A 13,787-nucleotide genomic window follows, 5' to 3' on the forward strand; every position below is an offset into this window, starting at 1 on the left:
TGATAAGGATAAACCTGACAATATAAAATAATAATAATAATAATAATAATAATAATAATAATAATTAATAATAATAATAATAATAATAATAACTGTTGAAAAGAATGGCAGAATTAAGCGAGTCGATTTTATATTATTTTTTCTATTTTCCTTACAATTCGCTTCTCAGGCTCCGCGATATTTCTGAGTGACTGGCTCAATATTCATATTGGGAATCTTCTAAAAAAAAATAAATAAATAAATGCTGAAGGTAATTCCCAATATGAATATTGGCCAGTTACTCAGTAATACCGCTGAGCCTGAGAAGCGAATTGTAAGGAAAATAGAAAAAAAAAAAACAATATATAAAATAAACAACCCGCTTAATTCTGTCATTCTTTTTAACAGTTTGCCTAAAAGATGGTCTTCTACCAAATAATAATAATAATAATAATAATAATAATAATAATAATAATAATAATAATAATAATTTAACAAGAAGAAGAAGAAGAAGATGAAGAAGAAGAAGAAGAAGAACCTATGACAGTATGAAATAATATTAATAATAATAATAACAATAATAATAATAATAAGATAAATTTTTAAATACCAACACTATATTACATAATTAAATGAAACAATAATACTGGTACTTTTCACAGCTATGAGAATAACAAAGAGAAACTTCATCAAAAAAGGAAAAAGGCCGTGATAATGATACAATTACCATTAGCACACTGCCACGTTGCCTAAGCCTAAAAATAAATTGATGGCGAGGCTCTAATTAAGATGTGGAGCCCATGATTCAGGTTTTTAGGCCTAAAACGCCAGCAGAGGGAAGGTTATGTATATATATATATAATATATATATATATATATATATATATATATATTATATATATAGGTAGATATATATATATATATATATATATATATATATATATATATATATATATATATATACATACCTTCCTCTGCTGGCGTTTTAGGCCTAAAAACCTGAATCATGGGCTCCACATCTTAATTTAGAGCCTCGCCATCAATTTATTTTTATGGCTTAGGCAACGTGGCAGTGTGCTAATGTAATTTGTATCATTATCACGGCCGTTTTTCTGATGATTTCTCTTTGTTATTCTCATAGCTGTGAAAGTACCAGTATTATATATATATATAGTATATAATATTATATATATATATATATATATATATATATATATATATTATATATATATATATATATATATATATATATAGAATTCTAGACACAGTCTACAGCGACAACATTTTATCATTTTGTAACTGTAAAAAAAAAACTAATTAAAAATAGGACTTATTTTTCTAATATAAAAAATTTCAATATTAAAAACGTCTAAAATTCCCAATATTAAAAATGCCTATTTTTAATACTGAAATTAGTAATATCAAAACTAGGGACGTATGATCTCTAATATTAAAAAAAAAAGTCTGCTATTCTTAACATTACAAAGTATATCGAAAATAGGACATAGGTTTTCTAATATTTTAACGTTTTTTTTAATGGTATACAAAACGAAATCAAAACAAAATATTGCAGGTCTGGGACAAACGAAATCGGAAAATATACGTAAAGAAAAAAAACCATGACAATAAATGAAACCTTACTGATAAAAAAAATGAAGCAAAATATGCAATATAAATAAAAAAAAAAATGGACAGATCAATGCGGCATACGATATCGGAAAACGAAACTTACTTCTTCGACAAAATAAGCTGAGCTTCAGCACAGACGGAAATGCACCGAGAAACAATACATAAAGAAATGCACCGAGAAACAATACATAAAGAAATGCACTGAGAAACGATACAGAAAAGTGAAGCACAGCTACTACAACGATGCACATGCGAGGGGAACTTTCACATCATCCAGAATTCTAGATTAAAATAGAACGTAAATAAAACACTTAATGGAAGCATCTTACTATGCACTGAACGAAGCTGTTTACAAATGCAGTAACTTAGAATGTTTTAAGATGCCCCAAAATCTAAGGAAAGCATAGGAGGTACTGTGAGAGACGAGAGAGACGAGAGAGAGAGAGAGAGAGAGAGAGAGAGAGCTATTAAATTGTTATATATATATATATATATATATATATATATATATAGTATATATATATATATAATATATATATATATATATTATAAAAGATTAGATTTCATTGAGAGAGAGAGAGAGTAGAGAGAGAGAGAGAGAGAGAGAGAGAGAGAGAGAGCTATTCAAGACGTACAGCCATTAAATTGTATACAAATATGCATGTATGCATGTACGTGTGTGTATGTATGTATATAAAGATTAAATTTCATTCAGAGAGAGAGAGAGAGAGAGAGAGAGAGAGAGAGAGAGAGAGAGAGAGAGAGACGAGACAGAGAGAGAGAGAGAGAGAAAGAGATTATCGAAGAAATTTCTGTTTTCATTGACGGATATGAAATGTGTGAATGGGGGTTTAATTATTCTGTGACGTCATTCCATTCAAAGATGAGAGAGAGAGAGAGAGAGAGAGAGAGAGAGAGAGAGAGAATGTCTGCGCAGCACCATCAAGACACAAGGGCAGCGAGAGGCATGACATATATATAGCATTCGGAGAGAAAAAAAAAAGTAGTTGCAGGTAGGTAGATAGGTATAGGGAGGTAAGTGTGTTTTTTTTGGGGGAGGGGGGCGTATAAAAATCTCACCTGCGTGCGCGTGGGAGCGCCAGGGGGCCCATAGCCGTCGGGGTCTGCGACTTTGGAAGTTTGGGTAGTAGTGTTGGGGGGGACCCGCATCGAGGAGGGGGGCGGGGGCGCAAAAGCCTTGGGCACGGGCGGACGTACGTGGCACTCCTTTTGAAGTGGGGGGGAGGGAGGGGGTTGAGTTGGGGTTAATTACACGTGTTGTGTGGTGGTGATGGGGGGAAGAGGGGGGAGGGTTGGGTTGGGAGGTTAATAACCAGTTAGTAATATGCGGGAGAAAAAAACAGACAAGGCAGGAAATGGCTGGTAACTCCATTCCTTGGATACCATACAAAAAGAATGATAATTATATGTACATTGAACAAATAACTTGAATGAATTTAATTCAATTACAATCATTTAGCTACAGGGGGACTGTGTGTAGGGAGAGAAAATCCATTCAGTGCCATGAGTCATTAGTCATTAGTAAAACTCACTAGATAAGTCCCGTTTTGCAAAGAGAAATGAAAAGTAAACAAACAGCTGTCAGAATCATATGTACACAGGGAAAGCAAAGTAGGGGGCCATCATCTTGACAACCTGCCACTGGTCAACTACTGTATACTGTACTGTACTGTACTGTGAGAGGAGGCTGGAATTATTATGCTAAATCGTGAGAGTGGACAAACATGGTTGTTGAAAAGCTACCAAAATCATATGACGGTGCTTATTCAAAACAGTGGTTTAAGGAGGTGCAGTTGTAATAATAAATAATAATAATAATAATAATAATAATAATAATAATAATAATAAAATAATGAAAAGAGACAGTCTGTGTCAGACTGAAGCATGCACGTCAATACAAACTGTGTTGGTTCGACCCAGTTATTATTTATTTACCTTAGAATGTCACAGACATATTATTACCCTGGAGTGTCCCCTCGTCGACAGGACACAAATAGACATGTTGTGACCTTGGAGTACCGTCTCATCGAGAGGACACAGGCACATTATTACCATATAGTGTCTCCTCGTCGAGCGGACGCAAATAGACACAATATTAGAATGTCCCCTGGGCGAGAGAATACACGAAGACACATTGATACCTTAGAATGACCTCTCGTCAAGCGGACACAAATAAACACAATATTAACTAAACAATATTAGAATGTCCCCTCGACGAGAGGACGCAAATAGGACACAAATAGACACATTGATACCTCAGTATCCCCCTCGTCGACCGGACACAAAATAGACGCATTATTACTTTAGTATGTCTCCTCGTCGGGCTGACACACACACACACACACACACACACACACACACACACACACAGAGGAAGCTGTAAATCACTTTTTAATTGGATTACCTGAATTTCCAACGTCTCTCGGGAAATTACGCTAAAGCCCCTTTGCGCTCAATGAGGCAGGGACCTGTTCCCCAAAAGCTCTCACATTCGGCCAAAAGTTCCGAAGAAGTTTTCTCCTTAGTGGAACGTGGAGTGATACTTTCCTTCGCTGAGTTTGTTTCGTAAATCAACAGTACACAAGTCTGTATATATATATATATATATATATATATATATATATATATATATATATATTATATATAATATATATACATAACTGAATCACGAAAGTGTGGAACGTGATAAATCCATAAAATAGAGGAATAAGCCACGAAGGAAAAATAAACAACGGAGTTTCTGCACGATCTTTCGACTCAACGTCCTTTACTCAGCAGATAAACTGACTTACATGAGGAATTGACAGTACAGGAAAGCTCGTATAACTGACAGATAGGGATTATAAGGAGATTAGTACCTAGAATCCGGCACACCTATAGAATGAGTAACCTTTCCAAACAAGCATAAACATGGGTACAATTTAAAAACACAAAAATATTAAGTCAATCTGCTCAGACACATGGACAAGACAATTAAAGGATTATATAGGGCGACAGCTATTCGGATCTTTGGTAAACAAAAACTTATTCACAATACATATTAAACATACACAAACGACGAAGATATCCTAAGGCAACTAATTTGTATTTAAGTCTGTAATTATGTCTGTAATCGATGGTGCCTGGTTATTTAATTTAGAGAGTAAATGTAAATGATTTACTCTCTAAATTAAATAACCAGGTACCGTCGATTAAGTTTACTCTAGAATTGGAAAAAGACAATTGTCTCCCTTTCTTAGATGTTTTGATACATAGAGAACCATTTCAATGTAAATTCAGTATTAAGAAACCAACCAACAACTTTATGTTCATTTCTATTCAGGCCACCATCTTAACATCAAAATATCAATTTTTTCTTCTATGTTTTTACGAGCATTGCGCATTGTCAGTCCCCAATATTTGGATCAAGGAATTGAATACATAAGAAAAATATGGAAAGATTTATGTTATCCTTCACATATATTAGATATTTGTTATAATAAAGTCCACAAAAAGTTTTTTAGTGTAACACAGAGAAAGAAAATTCTAAGAACATTCTCAGTTTGCCTTATTTCAACGGATGTGAAACCATTAAATCATTGTTAAAAGCCTTTAAGGTCAACCTTGTTTTTTCCTATAATAACACACTAAAAGGAATGTTAATAAAAAATAATATATAAAATTCCATGTATGGACTGCCCCTCTTTTTATCTCGGACAGTCGAGCAAGGGCTTAGAAGTAAGATTAAACCAGCATAAATATTCTATAAAAACTGGGCAAACATCTAATGCAATATTCATTCATTTAAGCGAAAAAGACAAATTGGATTGGTAGTTCAGTAATTGCAAGGTCAAAAGATGTCTTATCACGAAATCTTTTAGAATCTGCCACAATACAACTTACTTCCCATTGTAATTTTAATATTAGTCGTGGCCTGTTTCATTTAGACCCTTGTATTTGTAACATGTTTAAGAATGACCTTAAACATATAATTACAGACTTAAATACAAATTAGTTGCCTTAGAGATATCTTCATTGTATATGTATGTTTGTGTATTGTGAATAAGTTTTTGTTTACCAAAGATCTGAATAGCTGTAGCCCTATTAATCCTTTAATTGTCTTGTCCCTGTGTTTGAGCAGATTGACTTAATCTTTTTGCTTTTTTAAATTGTACCCATGTTTATGCTTGTTTGGGAAGGTTACTCATTCTCCAGGTGTGCCGGATTCTAGGTGCTAATCTCCTTAAAATCCCTATCTGTCAATTATGCGACCTTTCCTGTACTGTCAATTCCTCATGTAAGTCAGTTAATCTGCTGAGTAAAGGACGTTGAGTCGAAAGATCGTGCAAAAACTCCGTTGTTTATTTTTCCTTCGAGGCTTATACCTATATATATATATAATATATATATATATATATATATATATATATATATATATATATATATATATATATTTGCCACACACATTATCCACGGGCGTTAAATAAGAGACGGGTGTATAGGTCCTGACCGGTTTCGACTTTTGTTTCCAAGCCACTGACGAAGGACTGATACATAGTATTAGTAGAAGTCACAGTGGCTTGGAAATAAAAATAAGTCGAAACCAGTCAGGACCTATACACCCCGTCTCTTATTTTTCACCTGCGGATATGCGTGATATATATATATATATATATATATATTATTATATATATATATATATCTATATATATATATATATATATATATATCTGTGCATGTGCATAAAATGCTTGACAAAACAGAAGGAAATTCTCACTCGTTCAACAAAAGTTCGTGTGGCTGCACTCAAAGCCTCAGGAACTTCATCCCAGTAAGGAAAGTGACTTAAATCTCCTCTATCACTGGAACAACATTCTACAGTCAGCAAAAACTGCTACTACTTCAGCCGAGAGCGATACAGAGGCAGTGTCGTGGTCATTCTCATTACGGAGACAAAGTGGAAAAGAAAAAGTTAGAATGTGCTTCTGGAGGACCAACGTTTTGCTACTATGATAGGTTTTTTTTTTCCCCGATCTTGGACGTCTTTCGTTTAGTCATCAAATTGTATTACAAAAATGAAAATTCGTTATTTTGTTCAATGCGATATATCCCTGTCGTATATTGCCCTTAAAATCGTTTTACAATATCACATAAATTTCTCTCGAAGAGGGATATCTACTTTTGGAAGTATAATCATCAATATCGTCTAATCCTCTCTATTATTATATAATGTATATATTTCAGTCTATGTAATTTAAAATGAGTGATCTCCCCTTACTCTAAAGGACGACTGACTTTGTTCTATCCCTGTGGTTCTCATTTTCACAATACATCACAATGTCATAATCGCCCTTTCCAAACTGTCTGCCTTAAAGGGTGCATTCAAATAATATAGCATACAATACTAAAAACCCTTGGTCCTAATCCCCAAGCCCCATCCCGCCCCCCCAAACTCTGAAATTCCTCCTTAGTGGGGAATTCTCCCCCTTCCCCCCTTGGGAACCATTGTCTGTCCCAAGCAATCTTTAAACTGGTTCATATTTTTGACAGAGAAAGCTACTGGACCCACCTGATCAGCAAATTAGGTAAATTATTCCAGATTCCTGTGGTAAGCTAGAAAGCTTTCCATTAACTGAAAATAACTTTTTTATTTTCCACTGTCATTTACGGCAGACTTCTACACATTCAAATTACAATCACACTTTTTAGTTCTGCTCTTTCGAGGTATTGTGTTCACTCATATAAATCACAATTCTCCATTCTGCACTTTCTTTTTCTTTTCATTATTATTCAATCATTCAAAATGTTGGTTGCTGGTCAACACTGTAATGCTTTGCATCAAAGGATATCACACAGAAGCCAAAACACTGTTTTAGGATCAATTCTCAATGAATTTCTACACTATTCCACTATTAAAAAGGCAAACATCCTTTCGATGGCAAACAAATGCTGTTCTCAGTAAGGAAATGTCAATGATAAATCATTACCATCTTACAAAGTTACACAAGCAAAAACACTGCTCTACGATCAATTCTCGATGAATTCTTATACTATTTCACTTTTAAAAAGGCAAGCATCCTTTATATGGTAAACAGATGCTGCTATCAATAAGGAAATGTCACTGATCAGACACTTTCCACAAGCGTGTATGAATGAAGTAGTATAAGAGATGTACTGAAAGTTATCTGACGTGTATATCACGAAAAAAACTGGCCGAAACGAAACAAACGTACAACGACAGACTCTATCAATTACTGCGTCCTGAACGCGGCACAGTTACTCCCAGTGACTGATTCACTCATAATTGCCAGGCTGAACATCTGCCCTAATTAGGTGAGAAATTGGTGTTCATTGCAAGTACTTCCTTGCAGCGTCGTTACGACAGGGAACCTATTGCCGTCCGCGTTCAGTTCAAGTCTTCTCTTAAGCTATAATTATCATCCACAATCTCCGTTACTTAATTTATTTAATGTATCTTGTTTTTTTTTATTTGTTTTTTATTTTGTAATGTGCTTTTACGTTGCTTTGAACCAGTGGTTATTCAGCAACGGGACCAACGGCTTTACGTGACTTCCGAACCACGTCGAGAGTGATGAACTTCTATCACCAGAAATACACATCTCTCACTCCTCAATGGAACGGCCGAGAATCGAATCCGCGACCACCGAGGTGGGACCCTAATACCATGCCAACCACGCCGCTGAGGAGCTTAATGTATCTTGTGCTACCGTGTTTAATATTAACATGAATAAGATGTAACTTACGCATTTTTAAGTCTGTACATAAATATCTCTGGCAATTTACCTGCCTTGTTCCACAAACATTTAATCATTCTTATTTAAATTATGGACTCTATGGAGGTTTATTTGACGTTTCTAGGTCAATGGGTCACTAAACAACAAAGTTTACTTGATGTAAATCTTGCTTTTGTCTGAATCACCCAACGTATTCGCGTGACATCGACTCTTATGGCGTTGGTGGTGGTCTCAATTAACACTTATCAACACCTCGTTTCTGTATCCTTTAACCTTTAAGGGTGTATCTGCAGTACGGTAAGGCATGTCACGAACGCGTGTCGGAAACTCAATGGATACAAGTCACAAACAGGTCGAATACAAGTCCAAGACTCGCTGGTGGTTCTAACCAGCATTTGCCAAAGGTTCATTCTCCACCCAAAGTCGCTGACTTATTGTCAACTTGTTACTTGTCTGTGACATATATGCGATAAGTCATCGACACGTTAACGACGTGTTTGAATGGCAATGTGGACGCTCCCTCAATATCACAATGACTTCTCTGTCGTCGACTTTTCAAACTACAAAATTAAAACGAAGACGCGCACAGGTGTTGAAGATTGACTGAATTCCCGTTTTCTATGCGCACCGAGCGAGTGGTAAACTAAGCCCAAAGAAAACAATAACAGTTCTATTACTTCTAAAGAGCTGGAACTCATACATATGAAAGCGACACTTTGTATGCAAATGAGACTCAAATGGCGCCCGGTTTTCGTGACCCTTGCTTGCCCCCCCCCCTCCCCCGGCAACATGTCCAGACTGCTTAATATTTGTCTGGGGGGGGGGGGGGGTGGGGGGAGGTTATGCTGTTCGCGTGAGCTCTATACTTCATAAGCAAATAGTATGTGTGCAAGTATATGTATGCATGAATAGCATGTGTTTGTGCTCGTGAGTGTATATATGAAATGTCACGCATAACAATGGCATGAGTCGTATACATATACAATCATACATACGTTCAAACACATATATACGTGTATATTATATGTATATATATATATATATATATATATATATATATATATATATATATATATATATATATATATAGACTTCAATTTAAAAACAAACATTCTGATGAAATTAACATGGGAAACTTTCTCTTCTTAATCTGACACTGTTCTAATCAGCTATTACACCCACCCATAATATAGGACTCCTCCTTAATGTAATCACATCTCCCCGGTTTAATTTATAAGTCCTATAATCACACAATGATTTGGAAGATAATTGTCCATCTTGCTTGCATTGTGCTTTTACGTCGCATGGGACCAGTATGGTCATTCAGCAACGGGCCCAACGGCTTGACGTGACTTCCGAACCACGTCGAGAGTGAACTTCTATCACCAGAAAACACATCTCTGACCCCTAAATGGAATGCCCGAGAATCGAGCCCGCGGCCACCGAGGTGGGCGGCAGACCAAGACCAAACCGACCACGCCACTGAGGCGCTTGTGTAGCTAGATCATCTACCTAATCAGAAAGGGAACTAAAAGAAACTTTTCCCACTTAAGATAATGATTTTCATAAACCATCAGGGCCTTTTCTAAAAGTGATCGAAACAGGAACTGTTCGCCACGGCATATTATACGTATATATATATATATATATATATATATATATATATATATATATATGTATATCATATAATATAATATATATATATATATATATAATTATATTATATATATATATATATATATATATATATATATATATCTTATATATCAATAGAGTTACTATATATATATATAAATAGAGATATATATATATATATAGTATGTACTATATACAGATATATATATATATATATATATATATTATATTATATAATATATATATATATATATATATAACTATATATATACGTATAAATATTAATATATATATATATATATTATACTATATAAATATATATATATATATATATATATTTGTATGTATGTACTGTATATAAATAAGTAAGTAAATAAATAAATAGATAAATAAATAAATAAATAAATAGTGAATGAATGACTTAACTAAATAGATAATTAATATCTAAACAGGAGAAAAATAAAAGAAACACCAGAAGAAGAAGAAGAAGAAGGAAGAAGAAGAAGAAGAAGAAGAAGAAGAAGCAGCCCTGAATATTCGCAATGCAATATATATAGTATATATATATATATATCTATATATAATTTATATATATATATATATATATATATATAAACACACCAATACCCTCCTGGCTCCCCTTCATAACGCAGTGAATAAAAGTAAGTCTAATATAACCGTAAAAAAGGGGGAACTTCTGGGTGAGGTGGAGGTCCACATGAAAACGTTCCTGACTCAGGAAATAAGATTCTGCATTGCGAATATTCAGGGCTGCTTCTTCTTCTTCTTCTTCTTCTTCTTCTTTTTCTTCTTCTTCTTCTTCTTCTTCTTCTTCTTCTTCTTCTTCTTCTTCTTCTTCTTCTTCTTCTTCTTCTTTTCTTCTTTTTCTTCTTCTTCTTCGTCTTTTTCTTCTTCTTCTTTTTCTTCTTCTTCTTCTTCTTCTTTTTCTTCTTCTTCTTCTTCTTCTTCTTCTTCTTCTTCTTCTTCTTCTTCTGGTGTTTCTTTTATTTTTCTCCTGTTTAAATATTTACTTTATCTATTTAGTTAAGTCATTCATTTATTTATTTATTTATTCATTTATTTATTTTCTTATTTATTTTCTTATTTATTTATTTAAGGCTTCTTCTTCTTTGTTTTTCTTGGCTTTCTTTGTAAATATTTACTTATCTATTTATTTATTCAATCACTGATTTATTTAGATATTCGATCATTCATTTATCTATTTATTTATTTATTTATTTATTTATTTATTTATTTATTTATTTAAATATTTGTTTATTTATTTATTCGTTCTTGTCTAAATGGCTCTGATGAAGTCTTTTACATAATTGTGGTCTAAATGGCTCTGACGAGAGGTTTTCTACAGTTGTCTAAATGGCTCTGGTGAGGGGTCTTCTACACAATTGTCTAAATGGCTCTGACGAGAGGTCTTCAACACAGTTGTCTAAATGGCTCTGGTGAGAGGTCTTCTACACAGTTGTCTAAATGGCTCTGGTGAGAGGTCTTTAACACAGTTGTCTAAATGGCTCTGACGAGAGGTCTTCTACACAGTTTTCTAAATGGCTCTGGTGAGGGATCTTCAACACAGTTGTCTAAATGGCTCTGGTGAGAGGCCTTCTACACAGAGGCGAAACCCGCCTACCTTAAAAAAAAAAAAAAAAAAAAAAAGGACCGGGAGACGTCATCCAGGGCAATTGAGAGTGCTGGACGTCGCCGCCGCCGCCGCCGCATCCCTGGAAACACAAGTTCCAGGAAGAGATAATTGTAATCAATACAGGATGCGGAAGTCTGCGAGAGCCCCTGCCCGTCCAGGTATAAGAGAACACTGACGCTGGCAGTCGTCGGTTCTTTCATGTGTTACAGACGAAGGTACGAAGAAAGGAGGGCTGTCTGGAACAGGAAGTAGTACAGATGAGAGGAGATATAGAGGACGCGACAGATCTGCTGTTATCGAGAGCGAAACTTTGGGTGAAACGGCAAAGAACGAGAGCGTTCAGATGGAAAGAACGACCAGTATCAGAAAACTGTCCGTTCTCTGAAATGCCGACAAGGAAGGGGAACAAAAACAGACCCATTTTGATAAAACAAAAAATACGAATGACGAGAGGGAAGAAGGTAGGAGTATTAGAAAAGAGAGAGAGAGAGAGAGAGAGAGAGAGAGAGAGAGAGAGAGAGAGGGATGGATCATCGAGATGAACTTTTATTTAGAAATATGAAAACGCCAAGCATCATATGAAGCAGACGTGGCAATGACTGATTCACGTGGAATCTGGAACACTTCCCCAGACCTAAAGACATCTCACGAGAGAAGGACTCGATACAAGCCCCTCCCAGAGTGTCCCACGAAGTTACTCCTGGGGGAAATTAGGCTAGGGATCCTTCCGTACTTCAAAGGACGCGAAACATATCAATGTAATGTTCTTTACTCACTAAAGGCATCTCCTGTAAACTATCCTTTTTTTTCATGTACTATATTAAATGTTCATCGTCCCAGAAACTCGAACAGCCTTGCTAGCATAAACAACGAAATTCGAACAGATTTGCAAGCACAAACGAACGAAACTGGAACAGACTTGCAAGCACAAACGAACGAAACTGTAACAGACTTACAAGCACAAACGAACGAAACTGGAACAGCCTTGCAAGCACAAACGAACGAAATTCGAACAGCCTTGCAAGCACAAACGAACGAAACTAAAAACATTCCAATTGCAAAGCAAACAACGAAACGAAACTGGAAAACGCCTGTGGCAGCTTTAACAAACGAACGAAACTGAACAGGAACTTGGCAAAGCAACAATGCCGAACTGAAAACTTGGAACAGGCCTTTCAAGCCAACAAACCGGAAACGAAACTGGGAACAGCCTTGCAAGCCACAAAGGAACAAAAACTGGAACACCTTGCAAGCACCAAACGAAACTCGAACAGCCTTGCAAGCACAAAGGAACGAAACTGGAACAGCCTTGCAAGCACAAAGGAACGAAACTGGAACAGCCTTGCAAGCACAAAGGAACGAAACTGGAACAGCCTTGCAAGCACAAAGGAACGAAACTGGAACAGCCTTGCAAGCACAAGGAACGAAACTGGAAAACAGCCTTGCAAGCACAAAAGGAACGAAACTGTTGAACAGTCCTTGCAAGCACAAAGGAAACGAAAACTGGAACAGCCTTGCAAAGCACAAAGGAACTGTTGAACTGGAACAGCCTTTGCAAGCCAAAGGAAACGAAACACTGGAAAACAGCCTTGCCTAAGCACAAACAGGGACGAAACTGGGAACCCGCAAGCACAAGGAACGAAACTGTGAACAGCCCTTGCCAGCACAAAAGAACGACTGAACAGCTTGCAGCACAGGAACGAAACTGGAACATCCTTGCAAGCACAAAGGACGGAAACTGGATACTCCTTGCAGCACAACGAAACTGGAACAGCCTGCAAGCACAAAGGAACGAAACTGGAACAGCCTTGCAAGCACAAAGGAACGAAACTGGAACAGCCTTGCAAGCACAAAGGAACGAAACTAAAACAGCCTTGCAAGCACAAAGGAACGAAACTGGAACAAAGCTTGCAAGCACCAAAGGAACGAAAGCTAAAAACTAGCCTTGCAAGCACAAGGAACCGAAACTTGAACAAGCCTTTGCAAGCAAACAAAGGAACGAAAACTTACAACCGCCTTGCAAGACAAAGGAAACCCCCCCCTAAAACTGGAACCAGCCTTGCAAGACAAAGGAACGAAAACGGAACAGCCTTGCAAAGCACAAAGGAACGAAACTGGGAACAGCCTTGACAAGG

The 13,787-nt window shown here is 36.0% G+C and overlaps 1 protein-coding gene across 1 annotated transcript in view; it reads right to left on the bottom strand.

The window, feature by feature from the left end:
* LOC135209605 (uncharacterized) overlaps positions 1–13,787 on the bottom strand; it is a 192,358-nt gene that overhangs the window by 134,823 nt on the left and 43,748 nt on the right. Inside the window, 2 exon segments of the mRNA XM_064242297.1 lie at positions 2,689–2,753; positions 2,755–2,835. Coding sequence (XP_064098367.1) covers positions 2,689–2,753; positions 2,755–2,835 — 146 coding nt within the window.

This window comes from Macrobrachium nipponense, chromosome 38 (assembly GCF_015104395.2).
Source record: "Macrobrachium nipponense isolate FS-2020 chromosome 38, ASM1510439v2, whole genome shotgun sequence".
Classification (NCBI taxonomy): domain Eukaryota; kingdom Metazoa; phylum Arthropoda; class Malacostraca; order Decapoda; family Palaemonidae; genus Macrobrachium; species Macrobrachium nipponense.